The 26949-nt window shown below is 34.9% G+C and overlaps 3 protein-coding genes across 11 annotated transcripts in view; all 3 read right to left on the bottom strand.

The window, feature by feature from the left end:
- Positions 1-1668: 1668 nt before the first annotated feature.
- LOC131804046 (TOX high mobility group box family member 4-like) lies at positions 1669-3177 on the bottom strand. The gene is made up of 2 exons (XM_059126318.1): positions 3028-3177; positions 1669-2915 (listed from the first exon to the last, which is right to left on the bottom strand). Exons 1-2 carry the CDS (start codon positions 3040-3042, stop codon positions 1995-1997), a joined length of 936 nt encoding a protein of 311 aa, XP_058982301.1. The 5' UTR covers positions 3043-3177; the 3' UTR covers positions 1669-1994.
- A 722-nt stretch (positions 3178-3899) lies between these two features.
- Positions 3900-9329, bottom strand: LOC101892302 (TOX high mobility group box family member 4). Of its 2 annotated transcripts, none has more exons than XM_059126316.1 (2): positions 9131-9329; positions 3900-5146 (listed from the first exon to the last, which is right to left on the bottom strand). In XM_059126316.1, exons 1-2 carry the CDS (start codon positions 9176-9178, stop codon positions 4226-4228), a joined length of 969 nt encoding a protein of 322 aa, XP_058982299.1. In that variant the 5' UTR covers positions 9179-9329; the 3' UTR covers positions 3900-4225. The 2 variants fall into 2 exon arrangements, with proteins under 2 accessions (XP_058982299.1, XP_058982300.1); XM_059126317.1 differs by lacking the exon at positions 9131-9329 and adding an exon at positions 5259-5407.
- Positions 9330-10554: 1225 nt separating this feature from the next.
- LOC101894901 (ephexin-1) overlaps positions 10555-26949 on the bottom strand; it is a 150821-nt gene continuing 134426 nt past the window's right edge. For 2 of the 8 annotated variants that reach the window (XM_059126310.1, XM_059126309.1), the window contains exons 4-7: positions 18775-20238; positions 16171-17186; positions 15904-16108; positions 10555-11335 (exon numbers count right to left, since the gene is read on the bottom strand). In XM_059126310.1, the coding sequence (XP_058982293.1) occupies positions 11169-11335; positions 15904-16108; positions 16171-17186; positions 18775-20238 (2852 nt within the window). In that variant the 3' untranslated portion in view covers positions 10555-11168. Of the gene's footprint in view, positions 11336-15903; positions 16109-16170; positions 17187-18774; positions 20239-22047; positions 22742-26949 lie in introns of those variants that run through there. The other 6 variants (XM_020040048.2, XM_059126312.1, XM_059126313.1 and 3 more) reach the window with 6 other exon arrangements.

The raw sequence follows: 26949 nt of genomic DNA, 5'->3' as shown, positions 1-26949 counted from the left end.
AAAAAAATATACTAATGCACAGAAAGAGAAAGGATAATCCGATTTTGCTCCAACTTTGCAAATCCTAATATTTGCAGCAGTGCTAGGTCAGGTGCACAATATCGATCCACTCCATAACGTACCTCCCCCACAATGGGTCAAAATTTTGAATAATTATAACTCTTATAAAATGTGATGTAAGAGTCCGATTGTCTTCAAATTACGCACATCACAATATTTGTATTAACCCAAGATCTGGTGTGAAGATGGAATATATCGGTTCACTCCTTGTGCGAAATTATCTTCAGATTCCATTCAGTCTTGGCACAATCTCCATATTTCCACCAACAAAAGATCTGTTAGAAAGATGGTAGAGATCGGACCATTCGCTCTGGTACCCTCCCCACAAAGGGTTAAAATTACACAAAATTACACACATCACAATATTTTTTTAACCCAAGGTCTGGTGTGAAGATGGATTATATCGATCCACTCCTTCTGGTACCTCCCTCACAAAGGCTCAACATTTTGAGTATCCATGAAGCTCCTAAAACGCGAAAATAACGACCGACCCCATTTAGATTTGATACATCTCAATATTTCCGTCAAGATTTTGAAAAACAAAACGCCCATAAATCGCGAAATAAGCATCTAACTCACTTTAAATTGCACATATACAAAAAATTTTGCTAACGAAAGGTGTGATGTGAAGATGATATATATCTGCGAACTCCTTCTGGTACCTCACTCACAAAGGGTCACAATTTCCAATGCTTATATCTGTCATAACTTGCGAAACAAGTCGGCGATTCTTTACCACTTGCTATATTTATATTTTTTCTTAAACAAAAATCTAATATGAATGTGTAATTTATCGGAATCTATGATTTCGCATAAAATTGGATATATATATGTTCGATTTTCTCGTAATTTTTCCAATACCAATATTTTTATCTGTATTAGATGAAGTATGAACATGAAATACTTCTGTCCGCTATATCTGGTACCTTACGCATATTTCCACATTTTCCGAAAATTACACATATCTCATATAAAGTATCGGAAGTAGTCGATATAGTCCAAATCTGGCACGTTGTAATATTTATATCAGTATTAGGTCAGTTGCGAATTGTTCAATATTAACCAACTGCTTCGGAACCTCCCCATATAGGGTCAACAATTTGAATAATAATAACTCAAGGCTGGGTGCACACATCTGCGGGAAAAACCGACTGAAACTATTTTACTTGTTAGAATATATTTTTATATTCATAACCAAAATAATGGTATTTTAAAGGAACATTTCAAAGCTTATTAAAGTTCTTACGTCCTAATGTTTTTAAAGATTTTGCAAGAGCTAAATATCTAAGCCAAAATTTGGATTTCTTAAGATTTTCAAAGTCTATCAAAGAATAAAAAAATACTTTTTAAAATCTATAAAAGTCTCAACCAAGCGATTAAGGTATACAAAGAATATTTCAAGGTGCAAGCCTAATCTTTTATTTCTTCATTTGTTTGAACTTTTAGCATTCCCTTATTCTTTAATAATATATTTTTTAAGTACTTTAAATCTCCAATATATTTTTAAAATCCTATAAAAATCTTGGCAACATTTTTTAACAATCATACTTACCTTTTCCCAACAACTGTAATTCTTTGAAAACATTATCAAAATCTCACTTAGAAAGCTCTAGCTTAAAATTAATAATTTATTTTCTATGTATATATATAAAATTTGTTGTGTTGTTTTTTTAAATACATTAAATTCAAAATTTAATAATTAAAATAATAATAATAATAAATGTTTGCATTTCTCAATTTCGAAATCCATTAAAATACCAAAAATAATTGCATTGCATTTAAATTAAACTTTCATCGCTTTTCTCCTCTTGAAAGCCAATCAAGTGGCAATAGTTAAAAACAAAACATTACAAAACTCTTGTTGTAAGTTTGCGGAAAGGTTAAGTTAGCATCTGTGGATATTAAAGAAAACATCTAAGGCCGTCCGACTAGTTTCACGTATTAGCTCCGGGTGTCTGTGCTGGCATATCACTTGTTTGCTGTTTCTTGGCCTCCAAATTGGCTTGTACCCATGCATTGAAAACATTACGGCAATGGATGACAACACATTCGTTGCTGCAGTACTCATCTTCCCAGTCGGGATTGACAATGGCTCGTTTATTGCAATTCTCCCTTGTGCATTTCTGGATGACTTCACCATCGTTGACAATTTGCATTGGTTCGCCGCCCGAAGGGGCAGAGGTAGCATTAACGGTAGTAGTGGTGGCATTAGTAACAACGGTGGGTGTTGTAACCGGAACTGTGTTATTGATCATTGACTCGGCAACTGGTGTTGTTGCACTGTTTTGATTAAAAATCGTTGCCGTTTGCTGATTCAGATTCATGTTTGGAAATAGATTTGCTTTGGCTGTGGCTAGGGTTTGGTTTACGGTTGGAGATTGTGTTTGTTGTATTACGTTATTATTGCTACCTTCTACAGCTGCTGTTTGTGATGGCTGTTGTTGTCTATATATTCTCATTTGTTTAATGTACTCATTTTTGGCCAACTCGTTTTTCTTATTGTATACGGCTTTGTGTACCGGATCCAGGGCCTCCCACATAGAAGACACAATTTTCGATAGCTCCTGAAATGTACAATTCGGATTCTGCTGCTTAATGGCACTGACTGTGTCCCGGAAAAACAAAGCATATGCGGATAGGGGTTTGGCTGGCTCATTCGGGTCGGCAGGAGATAATTGTTTGCGTGCTGCCAATGTTGTTGGTTGCGATGATGGTGGCGGCGCTGCTGTCGTCGTTGTTGTTGTTGTTCCACCCACCACACTTTGCTGTTGTCCTGTAGTTATCGTTGTAAAAGATTCATCATTTGCCGAAAGATATTCATCTGATGAATTACTTAAATTAATCATACGTTTTGTCTAAAAGAAGAAGTAAAAAACGAAAGAAATCAATAATTTATATTTGTTTATTAAGTCGTTCTTTTTTGTGTATCGACATGAAAAAGCTACTCTAAACAAATGGTCAACTAACTAAGAGCTTCTTCATTTGATGTGACTAAATACTGAACTAAATGTTTGACATAGTCATAAATAGCTGGACTGGATTGCTTTTTTATAGCGCACTTTGTGTGTGTTGGATTCTTTTCGCTTGATGCCGAGATTGAAAAAGCCGATAAGGCCAAACAATTGTATGAATAGTTGTTGTTGGTGCGTTTCGGAAATATAATGTGGTCACAAATTAAAAAAAAAAATAAATAAAAACATGAAAACAACAAATTTGACCCCAAGCCCAGACTTGCTGATAACAAACAAATTGGTTTTGTTTTATAAGCTATTAGCAAATCCAAGTAATGTAATAACATTGTGGGTTCACTTCGTTTTTACTAACCGTTCAGAAAAGAGGTCTTGAACATTTTCATTGTTAATAATTTAAAAAAATAGAGTTATTATGTTTTGACTCAAAATTAAATACGAAAATTCAAGTGAATTAAGGTTTAAGAACGTCTAAATACAGGATAATAAAAGCAGTCTTATGGTCCATTATATATGTCAAAACAAAGAAGAACAAGTAAAAAAGTAGCCAAGTTCGGAATTTTAATACCCTCCACCATTTGAATGGTGGAGGGTATTAAAAATACTTTTTAAAATCTATAAAAGTCTCAACCAAGCGATTAAGGTATACAAAGAATATTTCAAGGTGCAAGCCTAATCTTTTATTTCTTCATTTGTTTGAACTTTTAGCATTCCCTTATTCTTTAATAATATATTTTTTAAGTACTTTAAATCTCCAATATATTTTTAAAATCCTATAAAAATCTTGGCAACATTTTTTAACAATCATACTTACCTTTTCCCAACAACTGTAATTCTTTGAAAACATTATCAAAATCTCACTTAGAAAGCTCTAGCTTAAAATTAATAATTTATTTTCTATGTATATATATAAAATTTGTTGTGTTGTTTTTTTAAATACATTAAATTCAAAATTTAATAATTAAAATAATAATAATAATAAATGTTTGCATTTCTCAATTTCGAAATCCATTAAAATACCAAAAATAATTGCATTGCATTTAAATTAAACTTTCATCGCTTTTCTCCTCTTGAAAGCCAATCAAGTGGCAATAGTTAAAAACAAAACATTACAAAACTCTTGTTGTAAGTTTGCGGAAAGGTTAAGTTAGCATCTGTGGATATTAAAGAAAACATCTAAGGCCGTCCGACTAGTTTCACGTATTAGCTCCGGGTGTCTGTGCTGGCATATCACTTGTTTGCTGTTTCTTGGCCTCCAAATTGGCTTGTACCCATGCATTGAAAACATTACGGCAATGGATGACAACACATTCGTTGCTGCAGTACTCATCTTCCCAGTCGGGATTGACAATGGCTCGTTTATTGCAATTCTCCCTTGTGCATTTCTGGATGACTTCACCATCGTTGACAATTTGCATTGGTTCGCCGCCCGAAGGGGCAGAGGTAGCATTAACGGTAGTAGTGGTGGCATTAGTAACAACGGTGGGTGTTGTAACCGGAACTGTGTTATTGATCATTGACTCGGCAACTGGTGTTGTTGCACTGTTTTGATTAAAAATCGTTGCCGTTTGCTGATTCAGATTCATGTTTGGAAATAGATTTGCTTTGGCTGTGGCTAGGGTTTGGTTTACGGTTGGAGATTGTGTTTGTTGTATTACGTTATTATTGCTACCTTCTACAGCTGCTGTTTGTGATGGCTGTTGTTGTCTATATATTCTCATTTGTTTAATGTACTCATTTTTGGCCAACTCGTTTTTCTTATTGTATACGGCTTTGTGTACCGGATCCAGGGCCTCCCACATAGAAGACACAATTTTCGATAGCTCCTGAAATGTACAATTCGGATTCTGCTGCTTAATGGCACTGACTGTGTCCCGGAAAAACAAAGCATATGCGGATAGGGGTTTGGCTGGCTCATTCGGGTCGGCAGGAGATAATTGTTTGCGTGCTGCCAATGTTGTTGGTTGCGATGATGGTGGCGGCGCTGCTGTCGTCGTTGTTGTTGTTGTTCCACCCACCACACTTTGCTGTTGTCCTGTAGTTATCGTTGTAAAAGATTCATCATTTGCCGAAAGATATTCATCTGATGAATTACTTAAATTAATCATACGTTTTGTCTAAAAGAAGAAGTAAAAAACGAAAGAAATCAATAATTTATATTTGTTTATTAAGTCGTTCTTTTTTGTGTATCGACATGAAAAAGCTACTCTAAACAAATGGTCAACTAACTAAGAGCTTCTTCATTTGATGTGACTAAATACTGAACTAAATGTTTGACATAGTCATAAATAGCTGGACTGGATTGCTTTTTTATAGCGCACTTTGTGTGTGTTGGATTCTTTTCGCTTGATGCCGAGATTGAAAAAGCCGATAAGGCCAAACAATTGTATGAATAGTTGTTGTTGGTGCGTTTCGGAAATATAATGTGGTCACAAATTAAAAAAAAAAATAAATAAAAACATGAAAACAACAAATTTGACCCCAAGCCCAGACTTGCTGATAACAAACAAATTGGTTTTGTTTTATAAGCTATTAGCAAATCCAAGTAATGTAATAACATTGTGGGTTCACTTCGTTTTTACTAACCGTTCAGAAAAGAGGTCTTGAACATTTTCATTGTTAATAATTTAAAAAAATAGAGTTATTATGTTTTGACTCAAAATTAAATACGAAAATTCAAGTGAATTAAGGTTTAAGAACGTCTAAATACAGGATAATAAAAGCAGTCTTATGGTCCATTATATATGTCAAAACAAAGAAGAACAAGTAAAAAAGTAGCCAAGTTCGGAATTTTAATACCCTCCACCATTTGAATGGAACTTGAAAAATTTCAAAAACAATTTCGAAAACTACCTCTTACTATATACAACTATACGAAGGCGTGGACCTGAATACGAAATTTTTTGTCATAGGTTGAAGTACCCATTACGAACTTTAAATACGAAATTTGTTACAATTCCGGAGAATAATGTCGCAAAAATCATAAAAAATACCGAGTATCGGGAGGTACCGTCATATGGTTGCTATACGAAAACGTGAACCCGCATACGAAATTTTTTGTCATAGGTTGAAATACCCATTACGAACTTTAAATACAAAATTTGTTACAATTCCAATCCCATTTTCAATACCAAAAGTCCTGCAGACATAGCATTAATTTGAGTAAAATTTTACTACTTAATTTCATTTTGAAGCTAAAGTGATTTCCAGAGACGGACGGACTCGACGGACGCTAAATCGACATAAATTTTATGCTGATCAAGAATATATATACCTGGTGGGGTCTAAAATGTATATTTCGAGATGTTACAAACTTAATATACCCTCCATACTATGGCGGATATTATAAAAATGACAAACGAAGTTGAAGCGTTCTTCGAGTACAAAGTAATAGCTATTTTGCCCCTTTTTAGTGAAAAATCTGAATTGAATAATAAATAATAATGGGAAAAATAATAATGGGAAACATTAGATGTTTTTAAAGTTTTAACATTTCCTTGGGTGTTGAAAATCGCTTTACTATTACCAGTACCTTTCAAAAGTCTTTGCAAATAGAACCTCTTATAGAAATAGGACTTTTTCGAGATCTTTTATAAATATTAACTTTCTTCAGACGTCCTACTGACAAAAAGTTCATCGGAAATCTTCTATAAAAGAAAGACCATTCAATAGTCATCTATAAATGAAAGGTTGGATTTTGAGCTCTATGCGTAAATGGTTTATAAGAAGAAATTTGTAGGGAAGACCCTTAGGAGGTGTTCTGAAGACTTCATCCAGATGACCATTAGTGGGACTTCTATGAACAAAAAACCTTTCAGAGGTTTTTTTACAAACAAAAATCTTTCCGAGGGTTCAGTTATGCGAAAATCCATGAGGTCTTCTAAACATTCAAGACTTTTTAGCCTAAATAGAAGAATCTTTGAAGGGCTTTATAAAGCTAGATCTATAGTGGATTTATATAGCTGGTTGGGGATGGTTTCGACCCTTATTACTCAATTTTTGGAAATCCTATATCGGATGGTGTCGGTTTCGGATAGTTTAATATTGACTGTAGCTGGCATTTAGATCTTTGGAATTTATTCAAAAGAGACCAAATGGAATATTGACGTAATTTACATAATTTGGCTGTAGTTTACACAGTTTATGATGTAAAGTTGAGCCCCATTCATATTTTTAGGGCGTTTAATGTCACTAAGTTAATTTTGAACATCCAATGCCATAGAACCACCTCTCATTAAATCGGAATGCAAATTCGTCTTTGTTAAAGGGCAAAACCATGTTGTAATTACTTTTTAGATTTCTACATCCTCGTTCCTCGCATTAAGCTGCAAAGATTTAAAATGTTATTTATTTAAATAGTCGTTTAAAAATTAGCGTGTATTGTGATTGCGTACCTTTTCTTCGATTACTCTATTACTAGACAAACAATACAGGTGTGTGGTGTGGAATAATTCTATTTTCTAACAACGTTGTTGTTATGGGAACCAAAAATTCAATGTATTTTTGGATATAAGGACACACTCAGGTCTTACAAAAAATATGTTTTTGGTATGCTCGACGGGCTCCTTAATGTATTTATCGGAGATCTTTAATCCGTAAATTATATATTTAAATTGTTTTATATATTTAAAAAATTAAGAACAAATTGAGATTACACCTAGCTGAATTTTACCCCATATATATATATTTTTTGCAGAAATCTATATTTCCAGAGATAATCCTGACTGCAATAACATATTTTAAGGGGTATACCCAACGCCGGCTACGTATATAATTGGCACTTCTTTTAGGTTAGAGGATGTGCAGTTACTTAGCAACCGCTCCACTCGGAGACCTGCTGGTCCATTGTGATCATCCTGATTAGAGTGAAAGGAAAAGAAATACAGATATATTAAGATTATGTAGGAGAAGAAGTATCAACGAAGAATTTATCGTGTTGTCTTTAGCCATTTTAGTCCTCTGGCTAGCTGAAGAATTGTAGATGGCTCAGTATTGGAGTTTGCTTAACCGTAATCCTCTGTCTGGTTCTTAAAAAAAATTGGACAGTGACAAAGCAGGTGTTCCGCAGTTTCCATCGTCACCCATACGTAGAAGTCATGGCTCTAATATTACAGTGATCTGTTATTAAGCCTACTAAAAGTTTTAGGTCAGATTTCGCCATAGAAGTGAGTGAGATCACCGTCCGAATTTTGGAAGCAATACAGCTTCCTGATTTTTGCCAGTTATGGTGAAATTTTCCAGAATAATGTTTATGTATTATCTGGAAGAAGTGACATAAAGGTGGCTTCACCGAGATCTCAATCTCTAGAACAGTTGACTCGGAGCCACTTCTTGCCAATTCATATGCAGTTTCATTGATAGAGATGTTACTGTAACCAGAAAACCAGCAAAACTTAATAAAGGACTTCACTTTTTCCAGAACAATCCTGCACTCCTGGACTACCATAGATTTGATGGTGGTTGAATTTAGCGCCTCTGGACTATCGAAACATATAGCCAGCGGTCCGTTCAGTTCAACAGTTCGATTCATTAGCAATTCTACGGCTTTTCTGACAGCAAAGATTTCTGCCTGGAATACCCTACAGTAGTAGTTAAGTAGTCGGTCTTCTGTCGAGGGTTAACATTTTGTACAAACTACAGCATGTCCAAATTTTAATAAATTTCATACTTTTTTCAGTAGGTGACATTTGACCGGTTCTTGGAATCTTGTCCTCTAGGACGTGAAAAGATAAACGTTCTAATCCCAAGTCTAGGGAAGTATGGATTTCATACCAATAAAATTATGTTGTTTTCAGGGTAAAAGACATACCTATGGCAAACATTTCAGATGATTCCGCCAGCTGGGTATACATTTAATTTAAACCAACAATTGTAACACTTTTAGGGAACAACAAAGCCACAAGGGTTAACAAAACCATGTCTACTTGCCGCTTATATCGTCAATGTCTCACTAACTAAACACAAAACAACTTCCGTTGTCCTAAAAGTCCCTCCGCAACTGTTGTCCTAAATTTTACCTGGAATTGTTACTTCTAGCTGGCAATGGCATGTTGCCTGCTTTTAACTCGATAACACTTCATTCCTTCACGTTGTTTTTTTACCTGCATGTACCCAGCCGATCCATTGCTTGTTGAATTCTTCTCTTGCATTTTTTATTAAAACATTTAAACGTCGGATATATCCACAAGTTTTTAAGAAAGAAACTTTAATTTTATGTCGACGCCAAGATTTGACAGCCAACCCAAAAAGAGTGTTTTTCGAGATTTGTTTTGTAAAACAGAGAAAAATATATTTCCTTCTCCTTTCCACTCCAGTAATCTGTTCTTAGAGGTGACAAACAATCGATGGCAATGTCGATACCATCAATAATTCATTTGTTAAGGGGTATCGATTGATAGTTTCCATATCGATATTATCGAATGAAATGCCTGTGCTAATACCATGTTCTCATTGCAAACTAAATAACAATCATAATAAAATATTGAAAACATTTTGCCATAACAAACAAACTATGAAGAAATATATTCGAAATTTTTTAAAGAATAAACGAAGGCAACCACCTTAATTTTTAAAATCCCATTTTTAATTTATTAACAAGAAATCTGAGTTTATATAGTTATTGTCAAAATAACGATGCGTCCAGATACACGCAAAAATGACCATAAAGTTATAAATGAAATTGCTTACCTGTCAATATTTTCTACGTTTCGTTTGTTCATTAAGAAATTTCAATTGTTTTTTTTGCTCTGTTCCAGAACCTGCAGGAATACACAAGTTTTTTTTTAACTCTTTTCGATATCATAAAAATATTTACATTCTTGCAATTATGGAACAGAGTATTTATATGGTCTCTTCCAGAAATTGCAAAAATCTACTAATTTTGAATTTTTCCCGTCTTTGAACAAAAGGGGTTTCATTTAAGGAAAAATAAAATGTGTGTGAAATTTGAAAATTGGGGTCGAAAGAAAAATGTTCAAATTTTGTATTTAATTAAAAAAATTATCAACAAATTTCAGCGTTTTTTTAGAGTTCAATTTCCCTATCATCATATTAATTGTATTCATTATTTAAAAACATTAACAACTGAATAAAATAAGCTATGGAAAGAAAAACGATTGTGTTTAATTTAATATTCGTTTAACAGAACTAATTGAAAGTTTACTTCTAGGCACAACCACTAAAGAAATGTTGAAATGGCAATGCCATAAACTGTAAAATCCAAAGCATACTTTCAGGCGCATGCGGTTGAAAAATTTCGGTCTGGCAACTTCCAACACTTTTATGGACAATAGTGTTGCCAGACCAAAATTATTTCCTCTAAACCCTACTAGTAAATTCTGGTCTCCTGGTATTCTGGCGATATTTCAGCGAAACCATTTTTCTTTTGACTGTGACGTCACAACATTGATTTTAAATTAAAAATCCCATACAAACGAATTCAAAGTGAATGAAAATCTCTGCTTTATTTTTTTATTAAATAAATGATTTATTTTGAATATTTATTTTTAAATATTGTTTATTTTTTTACATTTCGTATTAAATTTTATTAAAATATTTTTGTAAATTGATATATTTTGTATACACGCATTGGTATTTATTTACTCGATTAAAACTAACACAAAGCTACTACTATACAAAACTTATCGTTATAATAAAATCTCTTATATATTCACATCTTAAAATATTGAAAGTCTAGGGAATACATGCATGTATATGTACTATAAAAATATATATAATTTCTATTATTATTATTACTATAATTTTCGTATAAAACTATTTGACTAAATTGTTGCATATAAAAGAAACAAATACAAATAAAACGAACATAACCTTAAACAAATTAAAACAAATAATGTGTGGTAATTAACAATTTCCTTTTTTTTCTTCGAAAAACAATTACTTTTTTATATTAATTGGATATCACATGTTTAATAAATACATACAAATAAAGGGGAGTTATTACAATAGTTTTTTCATACATAATAATATTAAAAATAGAAATAAATTTTTCTTATATTGCTTTTCTTTTGAGACTAAAATAATGATTATAAGGCTGAACTATTACTACGTATTGTGTGAGGGAGTTTTTAAGTCCCTTAAATTGTTCTTTGTCGACCATAAACTGGTTTTCCTTTTGGATCATTTATTGCGTTTTTGTGATTCTAAATAGGTGGCGGTAAATGTTAGCAGACGATGTCTCAGCTTGAGATTGCGGGCACGAACATGGGCAGAATTGACCTCTTCCGTATAGTCGCCGGGGAACCAGCCAACGGCACCATCACGTATGCGTTCGCCTTGGTACCAACCTGAAAGCAAATTTAAAGTTAATATTTTTGATTAAAAGTATTTACATTTTTTGAATTAAAAGTAACATTTCTTAGTTTTAATAAATTAAATTAATCAGTTAAAGAGGTCAAACCATTTACTATTTTTTTTAATAATTAAATATTTAAAATTGTATAAAATAAAAAAAATTAATATAATTATAATTGTTGGAATAAAATTAAATTAGAATTTTTATTAAAGTGTTTAAATTAAAAAAAAATTGAAATTATTTCAAAATGTTTAAGTAAAATTTAATTAAAAAAAAATTAAATAAAAAATTGAATTAAAATATTTAGAAAACGTTAAAATAATTATAATTGTTGGAATAAAATTAAATTAGAATTTTTGTTGAAGTGTTTAAATAACTATTTTTTTTTGAAATAATTTCAAAATGTTTAAATAACAAGTAAAAAAGTATCGGTCGGCTTTGCCGACAGATGTATACCCTCAGCCCTCTTCACCCTCTATGGAGTGGGTTTTTAAAGAATGGGTCAATATTGTCAATTTCGTATCGGACCTACATAAATATGATATAAATATTATTATAGCAGATGGATATAGCAATTGTAAAGTATCACTGAGTTGTTTCGCAATTTATGACAGATAAAAATATTGAAAAATGTGTCTCTTTGTGGGTGAGGTACCAGAAGGTTTTCGCAGATAAATAGGATCATCTTCGAAACAGATCTGGTGTTAGCAAAAATAATTTGTATGTGTGAAATTTGAAAAGAGTTGAATCCTTATTTCGCTTTCTTTGAGCGTTATGTTTTTCAAAATTAGATTATTGCTTCCTTTCTGCGCAGAAAATATAAATTCAAATTTTCGACCATTTGTGGGGGAGGTACCATAAGATGTGGACCGATATACTTCATCTTAACACCAGAGCTTGGGTTAATATAAATATTGGGATGTGCGCCATTCGAAGACAATCGGACTCACACATCACTTTTTATGAGAGTTGTAATTATTCAAAATTTTGACCATTTGTGGGGGAGGTACTTGAAGGAGTGAACCGATATTGTCCATTTTTACACCTAACGTAGAACTGATGCAAATATTAGGATTTGCAAAGTGAGAGCAAAATCGGATTATCCTTTCTCTTTTTGTGCAAAAAATATATTTTTTGCAAATTTCGACCTTTTGTGGGGGAGGTACCAGAAGGAGTGGACCGATATATTCCATCTTAACATCAGATCTTGGGTTAATATAAATATTGGGATGTGTGAAATTTCAAGACAATCATATTCTTACATCACATTTTATGAGAGTTGTTATTATTTAAAGTTTTAAGCCTTTGTGGGGGAGGTACCAGAAGGAGTGGACCGATATTCTCCATTTTCGCACCAGACCTAGCAATGATGCAAATATTAGGATTTGCAAAGTAGCAGAATAATCGAATTATTCTTTCTCTTTCTGTGCAAAAAAAAAAAAATTTTTTTTTTTTTTTGAAAATTTCGACCTTTTGTGGGGGAGGTACCAGAAGGAGTCGACCGATATTGTTCATCTTAACACCAGACCTTGGGTTAATATAAATATTGGGATGTGTAAAATTTTAAGACAATCGGACACTTACATCACATTTTATGAGAGTTATAATTATTCAAAATTTTTACCAATTGTGGGGGAGGTACTTGATGGAGTGGGCCGATATTTTCCATTTTCACACCCGACCTCACACTGACGCAAATATTAAGATTTGCAAAGTTGGAGCAAAATCGGACTATAATTTCTCTTTCTGTGCAAAAATTAAATTTTTTGAAAATTTCGAACTTTTGTGGGGGAGGTACCAGAAGGAGTGGACCGATATTGCCCATCTCCGAACTCGATCTAAGTTTGACAAAAATATTACGATGTACCAAGTTTGGACCAAATTGGATACTCCCTTCGAGAGTTATCGTGCGCACCAGCCAGCCAGACAGACAGACAGACAGACAGACAGACAGACGGACGGACGGACGGACGGACATCGCTAGATCGACTCCAAATGTTCTGAAACGGATTTGGTCCAAAGAGACCTAGGGTCTAAAACCGTTATTTCGACTAGGCACGTTTTGGCCGTATCAAATGATATATACCCTCTGTAGCCATATGGCTGAGGGTATAATTAAAATTTTATTAAAAAAAAAAATAAATAATATATTTAAAAAAAATAAAAAAATTATAATTGTTGGAATACAATTAAATTAAATTTTTTATTAAAGCGTTTAAATTAAAAAACAGTTTTTGAAATAATTTCAAAATGTTTAATTAAAATGTAATTTAATTTTAATATTTAAAAAAATGTTAAAATTATTATAATTGTTGGAATAAAAATAAATTAGAACTTTTATTAATGTTTTTAAATTAAAAAAAAATTGAAATAATTTCAAAATGTTTAAATAAAATGTAATTAAAATAATTGAAATAAATTAAAAAATTCAATTAAAACAAAAACCTGTAAATTTAAGCTTATAATACACTTTGAAATTGTAATTTAAAAAAGTTTGAATTAAAATTTAAAATAATATGTAATTTTATTTTTGGAAATAAAAATATTAAATTCAAATTTGAATATCTAATTCATTTGAATTTTTTGAATTAAAATGAACTGTTTTAAATTAAAAATGAAACCTTCAAATTATTTAAAATTAGAATTTTGAAATAAAATCAAATTTAAATTAATAAAATCATTCTAAATTTTTAAAAGGATTTAAAAATATTGGAATACAAATTTTAAATTAAAATCGAATTTAAAATTTTCTATTAACTTGAAAAACATAAAAACAATTATTTTTATTTAAATGAAAACTTTTATAAATTTAAATTTTATTTTTTTAATATTATTTTTAAATTAACTTTATATATTTATGAAAATAAACTTTCAAATATTTTTTAATTCAAATATTTTTTTTAATTTAAACATTTTGATTACATTTTTTGAGCATTAATTATTTCTTTTAAAAAAATATAATTTCGTGCATTCAATTCAAATTTTTTGAATAAATATTAAAATGAAAATTAAAATTATTTTTTTTTTGTAAGTAATTAAACAAGTTGTTAAATAATTGATGTATTATTTAATACAATTTTTTGAGTTATTATTTTAATTATTACAAAAATTTTGTAATATTTATATTTTTATAAAACAAACTTTCAAATATTTTTTTAATTTAAACACTTTGATTATTTTTGAGTATTAATGATTTTTTAAATAAAATGCATTCAATTCAAACTTTTTGAATATTAAATTTTTTTGAATGAATATTGAAATTATAAATAAAAAATTAATGTTTTTGCAATAATTAAACAAGTTGTTAAACGTATTTAAATTTATTTTTTAATATAATTTTTTGTGTTATTATTTTAATTATTAAAAAATTTTGTAATATTTAAAAAATATATATATTTATTAAATTTAAATTTTTAAAACGTTTTTTAATTAAGTTTTCTTTTACTAAATGTTTGATTAAAATTTTATTATTTTATTAAAAATCATTAAAAAAAAACATTTTTAAAAAAAATTCTTCTTGAAAATTAGACATTTTTTGACTTAAAATATTTTTATTTATATTATAAATTATTTATAATATAAAATTTATTATTTATATTATATATTATAAAAATAATAAATGTTGAAATGAAAAATTGTAATTTTAAAATGTTTTATAAAAAAATACTTTTTTATGAATTTAATTTAATTTTTAAATTTAAATTTTAAATTTCCAAATTCTACTTGTATTTTTTTTTTTAATTTTTAAAAATTATTAATTAAATTAAATGTCTTTAAAATTAAAATTCACTAAAATTTTAAAATTTAATTATTTATATAAAAAAATATATTTTGTTTTTAAATTGAAAATTTAAATTTTCATTAAAAAATATTTTTTTCTAAAAAATTAAATCTATGAATTAAAAATATTTTTTTTTGAATTTAATTTAATTTTTAAATAAATGTTAAATTTTCAAATTCTACTTGTTTTTTTTTTTAATTTTTAAAAATTATTATTTAAATTAAAAATCTTTAAAATTAAAATCCACTAAAATTTTTGAAGTAAATATTTTTATAAATTTCTTTATGTTAAAAAAATTAATATTTAATTTTTTTATGTAAAAAATATATTTTGTTTTTAAATTGAAAATTTAAAATATTCATTACAAAAATATTTTTTTCAAAAAAATTAAGATTTCATTAAAAAAATATTTTTTAATATTAGTTAAGAGTAGAGTAGAGTAGAGTATAGAAGTAGTCAGATATAGAACTTCTATACAAACTTCTATACAGAGATTAAAAAAATTATTTAAAAAAATAAACATTAATATACGTAATATACGTAGGCCATAGACGATTCCACAAACTTCTATACATGACTTCTTCTATAAACTACTCTACTCTAAATAAAGAGAATAATAAAATTTTTTTTAATAAAAACTTAATTATTTTAGAAAAAAAAATATTTTTTAATGAAAATATTAAATTTTTAATTTAAAGAAATATATCTTTTTTTAAATAACTTTATAATTATAAAATATTCTATTTGAATTAAAATGTTTTTTTTTTCATTAGTCTTACCATCCGGCAGTTTTCTTGTCACATTGACCACATCTCCAATTTCCAAATTGAGGCCATCGGGTTCATTGCTTTCATAGGCATGCTTCGCAATGACTTGTGGGCAATCCCACTGTTCATAGAGTTTTTCTCCCGGAGTCTCAGACTCGGGGGGGCGCATGGCCTGTAACCATCTCTCCTGCTCGGATACTGAGGGACATGACAAAAGCTGTAAAAACAAGAAAAAATATTTAAATTTACTTCCTTCCTCCTCTTCCCCCCACCACTTACCAATTCATTGGTTTTCCTCTGATGATTCTCTAGCAGTGTCATCAGAATGAGATTTTTGCTAGTCTGACTATTCAAATCTTTGGTCGGAACTTGTGGCAGTGAATCTCCTGAGGTTATTGTCAACATATTGCGTGGACAATAGTCAAAGACCGAAAACTGTTCCTCACCTTTGCGTTTTGTCAACACCAACAGATCGGAGAAGAGAAAGGCGTAGATGGTGGTCTTGGTGAATTTCTTGCCAAACGTTAGCTTGGCATCATCACCGCGCCATATGAGATGGGTAAATTCTCCTTTCTTTACCAAATATCGTGGCTTTGTGCCGGGAGCCAGCACCCCCGCTGGGGCTATGGCTAGCGGTCGTATGACGGATGGATTAAATTCCAATTGCCTTGAGATTTTCTCAATCTCATAGGCCTGATCACTTTTGGTGGCCGCCTCATTGCATTGGGTCACGATCTTATTCATGATGGCCAGACACATTTTCCAATTTTCATATTCATCATCGTTCGGATGACATTTACTGAACACGGCATCGATGAGCAATGGCAAGCGGGTGATTCTCTGCATGGGCAACATTAAAAACGAATGGAGATTCAGACCACAACACAATGGACTTGATTCGAGTAATTCCAGATTTTGGGCAAACAGACCCTTGTTGGCTCGCAGCCGTTTCAGGGTGCGATCCATACGTCCCTGATTCTCACAGAATCCTATATAGACATGGAAATGCTTTTCGGCAATGGCATATATACGTTTACTGAGCCCAATAAGCATTATATTATCCTGCCAGCAGGATTCCAGTTCGGAGAGTAAACGTTCCGAACACTCGTGTACGGGTACAATGTGGGCAAAGAGGGCCTTGCGATCACGTGAGTTGACCAGATTTTGATCGCGGAATACCGGATGATTCATGTAGTGATTGCGCAAGAGATTCAACGACTTCAAATAGCTTGCTTCCGAGGTGATAATCTCAAATTTGGCTTCCATTAGGGCTCTTTCACGGGGTGTTAGGGTGGCTGCAAAGAGATGAGAAAAAATTGGTTAGGAAATGTTTTCAAAATGTAGAGATAGGAAGAGGAGGGTTTTTGTAAAATATCTGAAGACAGATGAAATGGGTATTTATAGACGTCCAAAAGGGAGGTGTTATAGGTCCAAAATGGATTTTTATGGCCGATCAAAAGGAGATGATTTTAGGCGACCAAAAGGAAAACAAAAGGGAGTTTATGAGAGGGTGAAATAAAAAAACTGCAACCAATTTCAGACTGCTGTCATTTCTAAGCCACTCGTCCGACAGCTGTTAAAATTATTCCAGTGACAGCTCAATGAATTTTTTACAAGCGTACAAAAGCATTTTCGTGAGAATTTTCCAGAAAAAGAGTTATTCGTGATGGAATTCAAGTGGGATAGTGTGATTTCTTTATATTTGGCTGGAAAACCACAAGTGGCTATCGTTAGAGCACTCCAGCATTTAAATGTGAATAAATCTTTTTTGTCTCGTAACCATCGCTTGTTACTGTGATACTGGCGTAACGTAGGCTGGAAGTGGACGGAAGAAAACAGCAACATCAGCAAAAATGGTTCGAAAAGTACAGAAGCGACTTGATCAAAAACCCGCGTCGCAGTGGCCGAAAAATGGCCATGGTGAGCTGAACATATCGCAATATTCCATTCGGCAAATATTGAAAAATTGAAAATGAGCTCGGGCTAAAGCCATTGAAATTCCAAAAAGTGCAAGAACTTACACCGCCACAAAAAAAGAAAATAGACTCAAAAGAGCTAAGAGTTGCTTCGCTTGGCCGAAAGTGGTGAACTGCCGAATTTGATTTTCTCTGCTCCGATGAGAAAACATTCGTTGTCCAGCAGTTTGTAAACAAACAAAATTATCGTGTTTACGTGCCAAAGAGGTCAGCTGAAAATGGGCAGCTTCGGTTGGCCACCAGAACTCGAGCGCCGGCCATGGTGATGGTGTATCGCCGCCATAAGAGCCGATGGTCGCTCTCCGCTCGTATTAATCGACCGTGGCATCAGAATAAATGCCGAATATTATCGAGAAAATATTCTGGAGGGTGTATTAAGGCCTTGGACACGCAAAAATTGGCCACAGACCTTGGACATTCCAACAGGACTCAGTACCATCGCACTCAGCACGTGCCACCCAAGAATGGTTACAAAATGAGGTTTCTCGCTTCATTTCCAGCGCACAATGGCCACCAAAATCTCCCGCTGCTAATCCGTTGGACTATTGTGTCTGGAGAAGTTTGGAAAGCAGGGTTGTCTCTAAAAAATACCAAAGTTTCGATCACCTCAAGCAAGTGCTTCGTAGGGAATGGGCCAAAATACCGCAGAGAAACATTCTGGCAGCCTGTGACGGTTTTATTGGCCGTTTGAAGGCCATAATTCGTGCCAAAGATGACAAATTCGAACAAATCTAAACTTATTCGAAAATTTGATGCTATTTCCGAAAAAAATAAAAAAAAAAATGTAAAAGTTATGCCGTTTGACTTTGTTGCAGTTTTTTTTATCTCACCCTGTATTTTTTATGTTTTTTTTATGGGGTATAGAATCAGAATTGTTTTTTTTTGAGATGTCCTTCGTCATACTTACGCAATATCATCGAGTTGACCACCTCCGGTATTTGACTCCACAGTGTCCGCTCCGGACCACTTTTCGGTTCGATCAATTGTAACGCTGTCGGTCGTGATGTTTTGCGACTTTTCTCCGCCTCATTGGCAGCATTCTTTCGCCGTTCACCAATCTCTTCGTAACCATCCGTTGAACTATTATCCTGCATATCCCGTGAAATTGCCTCCAATTTGGCGGCACTATATATCTGATACAGAGGTTCATTGCTAAATAAACTGTGGGACATATCATCGCCCGGATTGGCTTCATTGCTGGTGGAGACACCCGAACTGCCGCTGGAACTAGCCACCGATATGCCACTGGTCTGATAGAGACCAGCTTCTTCGTACCACGATGTACCGCCGCCACCACCACCGTTGCCATTGTCCGTCTCGCCATTCAGCAATTGGCTGTCGTTACCCACAAGATTTGTGGTGCCGTTTTTAAAGACCCCACACTCGGCATACCAAGAGGTGGTGCTTTGCCGCTTCATATTACCATTGCCATCGGGAGGCGGTGGTGGCGGTTCAATTGGCCGTATGCCTATCGAGGTCCTTCTCCTCTGGGCATTGGCCGATAACTTGCCTTCCTTCTTGGCCTTGCGGGCAGTTAAATATTTGTGAGTATCATTTGTGGTGTTTGTGGTATTTTCCATCACCTCATTGCTGGGGACGGCTACCTTTTCCGAAAATCCCGAATCCATTTGCCCGTTTACATCTTCAATTTGCACAGGATCTTCGACATAGAAGGTACTGCGGGTGGGTGTAAGGGTGGCCAATTGTTGTTTGTCAAAGCCCACCAAGCTCTTGCGTATTCGATGCCTAAGACTTTTGCCTGTCTTGGGTTTGCGCGGTGTCGTCGAGGTGTTCAGCTGCTCCGCTTTGGTAATATTGCTTTGGGCCAAAATCAAGTTCTTCTCCGAAGTACTTAACTCTTTGGTTTGTGGTGCCTGCAGGGACATGGATTTGGCTGATGAATCTCCACTGCCACTACCACCACCACCACCACCATTGCTCGTATGAAAGTTCCCATTCACATAGAATTGGGAAGCATTATCATCGATCTTCTGCTGACTGCCACCATGTTTGGACGAGTTGGGAGATTTTTTGGCCAGGAAATTTCTGAATTTCTTTACAATGGAGTACTTTTGATTGGAGGACACCGGAGGATCGGGCAGCTTCGATGTTCGTATATCGACCCCACTATCATTGTGGGTATGCTGCAGTTCTCCCTCGTAATAGTCATCGGTATCCGAGTCGAAGGAATCATCGGAAATTTCTTGGCCCAGCGCATGGGCTGAATAGGATATGGGTTTGCCACGTTTCGATATTCGGACCATATTTTGATTGCGTTGCAGACTACCGCCACGTTCTTGCAGTGCCAGCGAATGACGTTTGTTGAGCAGGTCGCCCGGTGAGAGTTGTTCGTAATAATGATCGGGATCATCTGGAAAGAGAAAGGAAAATAAAGGGCCGATTAGAATGGGAGATATTAAAAATTTAGAATCAAAGGCTAGATTTAATTTAAAAAATAAAAAAAATCCAATTCTATGGAACTTTAGAATTTGTAGATTCTGAACTTTTATATTCAGAACTTCTATAAAGACTCTCTTGAAAAACGACCTACAAAGAAGAGAGTCTGACGAAAAGCTTTTGAGTCGATCTAGAGAAATTTTGGTGATGGGTGAAGGTGGCATTAACAGACCCCCTTCCAGTCGTCCATAAAGTCTACCAACCGGGCTTCCAAAAAACGCTATTTGGTCCTGTATAGAGGTCCTCAAGGGCGTGTATTAAGAGATCTTCCAGGGAGTCTAAAAAGAGGCCTTTAGAATGTTTATAAAGACTTATTTTTGGGGTTAGGGCGCCTTCAGGGTGTCTGTAGAGATTATCTGCTTGGCATCCAAGGGAGAACCTTCGAGTGTCTATAGACAAAGCCTTCAAGGAGTCTATAAAGACGACAATCGAGCGTCTAAAGGGAGGACTTTCGGGGCCTCTATAGAGCCTCCGTCTATAGAGGCATATGAAGGAAGTCTATAGCTGCAGGTCTGGTATAGAAACACTGTTGGAGGCGTCACTAAAGGCGGTATTTAGGGCTATAGAGATTGACTTTAGGGCGTACATAGAAACGGTCTTGTGGGCTTCTAAAAAGACACCCTGATTCGGCCTATAAGGCGTTTTTAGAAACTGGAAGGCAGGGACCGTCTATAGGGAGAACCTATAAAACGGAGTGTCTTCAAGGGGTCTATAAAGACTACCTTCGAGCATCTAAATGGACGGATTTCCGGGCCTCCATATAAACGGCACTAGAGCATATATACAGACGGATTTTTGTCGGTCTTCAGCTTTTCTATAGAGGTTCTCCCTGGCTTCGGATCAGCTCCCTGTCTTTATCACGGCTATATTGATTCTTCTGCCAGAGAGACTCTCCCCTGCTCGTCTATAAAACCTTTTCCAGGTATATAAACGATCTCTTCGGCTCGTCTAGAGAGACTCTCTCCAGCTCGTTTGTAATAACTCCCTTCAGATCGTCATGAAATATTCTATCCAGCTCATTATAAACTCTCTGCCCGTCTAGAAAAAGACTCTCTCTCAGCTGCCTCCTCCTCGTTTAAAAGAGTTCCCTCCTGCTTATTAGGACGGGACTCTCTCAAGCCCGTCTAGAAAAACTCTCTCCAGTTTGTCTAGAGAGACTCTCACCAGCTCGTCTATAAATACTCTTTTCAGCTCGTTTAAAGAGACTCTCTCCAGCTCGTTTAAAGAGACTCTCTCTCCTGTTCGTCTGTAATAACACCCTTCATGTCGCCTATAGAGACTATCCAGCTTGTCAAGAAATATTCTCTCCAGATCATTAAAATGTCTCTGCCCGTCTCGAGAGAGACTCTCTTCAGTTCCCTCCTTCTCGCCTAGAAGAGTTTACACCTGCTTATTAGGACGAGACTCTCTCCAGCTTCTCTATAGAAACTCTCTCCAGCTTCTCTATAAAAACTCTCTACAGCTCCTCTATAAAAACTCACTCCAGCTCGTCTATTGAGTCTCTCCACTGGTCATTTGGAGAGACTCTCCCCAGCTCGTCTATAGAAATTCTCTCCAGCTTGTTGATAATTATTCTCTCTTCAGCTCGGCCTCCCTTGCTCTTCTTTACGACGGCCCCATATTTTATTCCCCAAATTTAAAAAAAAAATATATTTATCCAAATATTTGTTATTTGAATTCAAAATTTAAAAAAAAAAAACAAAAAAACACACACTTGACCAACCTACAAATGTCGTCATGACCATTCCCTCTCGCGTTTCATCCTCCACCTCGGCAATAGTGGCGCGCACAAATGTTAAATGTATGCGTTGCCGTTGATGTCGTTTGGCCGTTACAGATTCCTTTGCCTGCTGATGCTGTTGGGAAGATTCAATTTTCTGTTTTAGCTCATCAATGCAGGCATTCTGATAAACGGGATCAACTTTGGGAGAAGCATCTTCGCCTTCATTATCTTCCCTGCGCTCGGCATTGAGATAAACATAACTTGAAGGACATGTTATTGACACTTCACCCACGGCACGGGGTCTTCGCTTGCGTGGTAGGGTACGCAAAGTATTTGTTGAGATGGTGGAAGATGCTGTTGATGATGTTGGTGTTGTTATTGTGGTTCTTGCAGATGCGGTAGCCATTACGAATTGCAGAAAAACAAGAATTTTGTCGGTTATGGTAATGTCGAAGAAACTACATTGTTTAGTTGCTGAGTTATTTTTGGTGGTGGGGGCTCCGCGATGTATGGAGGCGAGTTTTTGTTGTTGTTCCACACTAGACAGCAATGACCAGGGCTCGGTGAGTCATTGCGTGTTTTTTCAGTTTTTTTCTTTTCTTAATAATATTTGACTGTTTTATTTTGAGTTTTAAGTTCAGTTTTTTTTCTTTCGTTTTAATTGATTACAATTAACAACTTGACACTCGACACTCTGGTGGGGGAAAATTATTTTTTTTTCAGTTGATGTTTCATCATTTGGTGTTTGTTTTGTTTTTCGAAAGACCCGCATAATATGTGGAATTCTTTTGTAATTATTTTTAATTGATAAGGGATTTTTTGGAAATACAGGGTTGGGTGGCGAGATAATGTTTAGTTTCGAAACAATTTGCATTGTGGAGAGGAGTAATTTCGGAGAAGTCAGAAAATTTATTGAGAAATGGTAGACAGAGATGTCCATCAGGAATTCCCTAGTTTTGGTCTCTAAGGAATTCCTGCAGAACGGCCTAAAATAATGGGCTCTGGTTATCTATTAATGATATCTGATGATGATATCTGATACTTCTGGCAAACTTCTCTGATCGCATTGAAAGGCGTTCTATAGAAGCCATTTCTGATTTTCCCAAAGGAGCAACTATTGTTGCTCTGGTCATCTAAAAGATCCTCCCTTGGTCGTCTATAAAAGCTCTCTCTTGGTACTCTATAAATGATATCTGATACTTCTGGCAAACTTCTCTGATCGCTTTAAAAGGCGTTCCATAGAAGCCATTTCTGATTTTCCCAAAGGAGCAATTATTGTTTCTCTGGTCATCTATAAAGATCCTCTCTTTGTCTTCTATAAAAGCTCTCTCTTGGTCATCTATAAATGATATCTGATACTTCTGTCAAACTTCTCTGATCGCTTTAAAAGGCTTTCCATAGAAGCCCTTTCTGATTTTCCCAAAGGAGCAATTTTTGTTTCTCTGGTCATCTATAAAGATCCTCTCTTGGTCGTCGATAAAAGCTCTCTTTGGGTCATTTATAAATTATATCTAGAAGCTCTTTCCGATTTTACCAAAGGAGCAATTATTTTTTCTCTGGTCATATATAAAGATCCTCTCTTGGCGTCTATAAACATATCTCTTGGTCGTCTATAAAAACTCTCTCTTGGTCTTTTCTCTCTCTCTCTCTTCAGGACATCCATACTCTCTTGTGGATTTAATAGATACATATAATTTCTGGTTATCACAAAGAACATCTTTCTGGTCCTTTATAAAACCACACCCTGGCCAACCATGAAGCCTACCTCCGGCCGTATATTTCGACAATATTCGGGCCTCCCAATATGATCTTCTATAAATACTCCCTCCTTGTAGTATATGTAGGCTTTCCCCTAATCTTCTAAAACAACGTCCCCCCATCTCATCCTCACCTAAACTATTCTCTTTTCTTCATTTCAAATTAAAAAGCGGAAATATCAACATCTGCTACTCGATTTTTGGCAGCCTCAATTTATCCACAGTTGCCGCCAACTGTGAAGTGAAACTTCGCTCGTCAATTAGTTTTTATTTCATTTGTTAACGTCCGCCACTAATTACACTCTTCACTTGCGGATGTTCTAACGAGAGTGGCGGGTGGTCGGATTTAGTTTTTTTTCACAAAACACTTGTTTTTGTTATTACGTATTGTTGCTATTCTTCAAAGTTTGTTGGTCTCACAACTTTTTTTTCGGTTAATGTATATTTTTGGATTTTGTTGTGGTCGCGAAACCGGTTCACGATGTCAGTGTATATGAAATAAGTCCAAAAATGATGCATACAAACATATGGTGTAAAAAATATATTAGCAGTTTTTTTTGGTAAAATACTGGTATGGGAAGTGCCCATTGAGGCAATGTTACTAGTTCAGGCATACTTCCTTCCGTTCGTCCATTAATACTATCTGCTGGCTGTTTATATAGCTCCTGTTGGTCACACATAAAGACCTCTTTATGGTCCTCTTTTAAGACCCCCCTTTTCTGGTTATTTATAAACGCTTCCTTTTGATACCTTCTGGTTGTCTAAATAGATCTCGTTCTGGTCGTCAAGAATGTCCCCCTTCAGTTACCAACAATTACTCACTACAGTCGCCTACAAAAACTCCGTACATATATCCTTTGTTCCCTCCTGATCGTCTATATAGACATCTATCTGGCTACCTTGAAATCTCCACTATTGTGATCCTAAACTATCTTCACATAGACGACTGCAAACTTCCGCCAAATTTCCTTCCGGTCGTCTATGAAGACACTATTTCTGACTGTCTATAAAGACACCCTACTCGTATTAGAATTACCTGGTCATCTTCAAGGACAGCTTTTCTTATTATCTGGATATAGCACTATATGGTCAACCAAAATACCCAAAATACTACCTTTCGGTCGTCAAAAAATACTTTCTTATACTGACAATATAACACCTGCTTGCCGTCTATTTAGACCCTCTTTTGCCCAACTACAAAAAGTATCTTCTGTTTCTGACTACAAAAGCCTCTCCCCCTCTTCGGCTACCAAAATTTACTAACCTCAGTCGACTATAAAAACTCCGTCCGTGGTCGTCTATATAGACATCTATGTGGCTATCTTGAAATATCCCCCTATTGTGATTTAAACTGCCTCCTTCTTGACGCCCATAAAACTTCATTCAGATTTCCTTCCGGTCCCTATTTCTGATCACCTATAAATAGACTTTTTTGGATCCTTCTGGTCTTTTATAAAGACCTCTTCCTGATTATCTGGAAATTGCACCATATGTATTACCATGTCTAGTAGTCAATAAAATAACCCAAATACATCCTTCCGGTCGTCTAACAATTCGTCTTTATGTCGACTACATAACTCCTGCTAGACGTCTATTAAGTCCATCTTTTGGTCATGTGCAAAGTGTTCCCTTTGATTGCCTATAAAGACCCCCTTTTGGACTTTTCGGGTCATCTCTAAGGATTTCGCTCTGGTCAATTCAAAGATTTCCTTCCAGTACCCTAAAACATCTCCCTTACGGTCGTCAATAAAAACTCCTTCGAGGTTGCGTATGAAGACTTCCTTTTGGTTCCTTCTGATCTTCTAGAAGACGCCATATAGATACTCCTCGTAACCGACTATAAAGCCTGTCTCAAGTTCTTCTATAGAGACTTCAGCTCGTCTATAGAGACTTCAGCTCGTCGATAGAGACTTCAGCTCGTCTATATAGACTTCAGCTCGTCTATAGAGACTTCAGCTCGTCTATAGAGACTTCAGCTCGTCTATAGAGACTTCAGCTCGTCTATAGAGACTTCAGCTCGTCTATAGACACTTCAGCACGTCTATAGAGACTTCAGCTCGTCTGTAGAGACTTCAGCACGTCTATAGAGACTTCAGCTCGTCTGTAGAGATTTCAGCTCGTCTATAGAGACATCAGCTCGTCTATAGAGACATCAGCTCGTCTATAGAGACATCAGCTCGTCTATAGAGACTTCAGCTTGTCTATAGAGACTTCAGCTCGTCTATAGAGACTTCAGCTCGTCTATAGAGACTTCAGCTCGTCTATAGAGACTTCAGCTCGTCTATAGAGACTTCAGCTCGTCTATAGAGACTTCAGCTCGTCTATAGAGACTTTAGCTCGTCTATAGAGACTTCAGCTCGTCTAATAAGAGTTCAGCTCGTCTATAGAGACTTCAGCTCGCCTATAGAGACTTCAGCTCGTCTATAGAGAGACTTCAGCTCGTCTATAGAGAGACTTCAGCTCGTCTATAGAGAGACTTCAGCTCGTCTATAGAGACTTCAGCTCGTCTATAGAGACTTAAGCTCGTCCATAGAGACTTCAGCTAGTCTAGAGAGACTTCAGCTTGTCTATAGAGACTTCAGCTCGTCTATAGAGACTTTAGCTCGTCTATAGAGACTTCAGCTCGTCTAATAAGAGTTCAGCTCGTCTATAGAGACTTCAGCTCGCCTATAGAGACTTCAGCTCGTCTATAGAGAGACTTCAGCTCGTCTATAGAGAGACTTTAGCTCGTCTATAGAGAGACTTCAGCTCGTCTATAGAGAGACTTCAGCTCGTCTATAGAGACTTCAGCTCGTCTATAGAGACTTAAGCTCGTCCATAGAGACTTCAGCTAGTCTAGAGAGACTTCAGCTTGTCTATAGAGACTTCATCTCGTCTATAGAGACTTTAGCTCGTCTATAGAGACTTCAGCTCGTCAATATAGACTCTCCTCCGCTCTCTCTGTCTCTCTCTCTCTCTCTCTTGTGTATGGAGACTATCTTTTCTCTCTCTCTTTTCTATAAACCATAAATATTATATTACTCTTTAGTGCCTCAAAACTAGTTCCATGCTCTACAAGGGTCATATAATGGTATCTCACAACACCAACACTCACACAGGCATGACCATAAACACCGAATGCTGACACATAGTCTCCGCTTACGCA

This window comes from Musca domestica, unplaced genomic scaffold, assembly GCF_030504385.1.
Source record: "Musca domestica strain aabys unplaced genomic scaffold, Musca_domestica.polishedcontigs.V.1.1 38, whole genome shotgun sequence".
Taxonomy (NCBI): domain Eukaryota; kingdom Metazoa; phylum Arthropoda; class Insecta; order Diptera; family Muscidae; genus Musca; species Musca domestica.
Note: the sequence above shows the minus strand (reverse complement) of the source record. Positions and strands in the feature narration are given on the sequence as shown.

Coding starts and splice junctions, on each gene's coding strand:
- LOC101892302 (XM_059126316.1), bottom strand. CDS start 9,178: ATGCAAGAGAAGAATTCAACAAGCAATGGATCGGCTGGGTACATGCAG. Junction 5,147..9,130: donor GATCGGCTGGGTACATGCAG/GTAAAAAAACAA, acceptor TTCTTCTTTTAG/ACAAAACGTATGATTAATTT.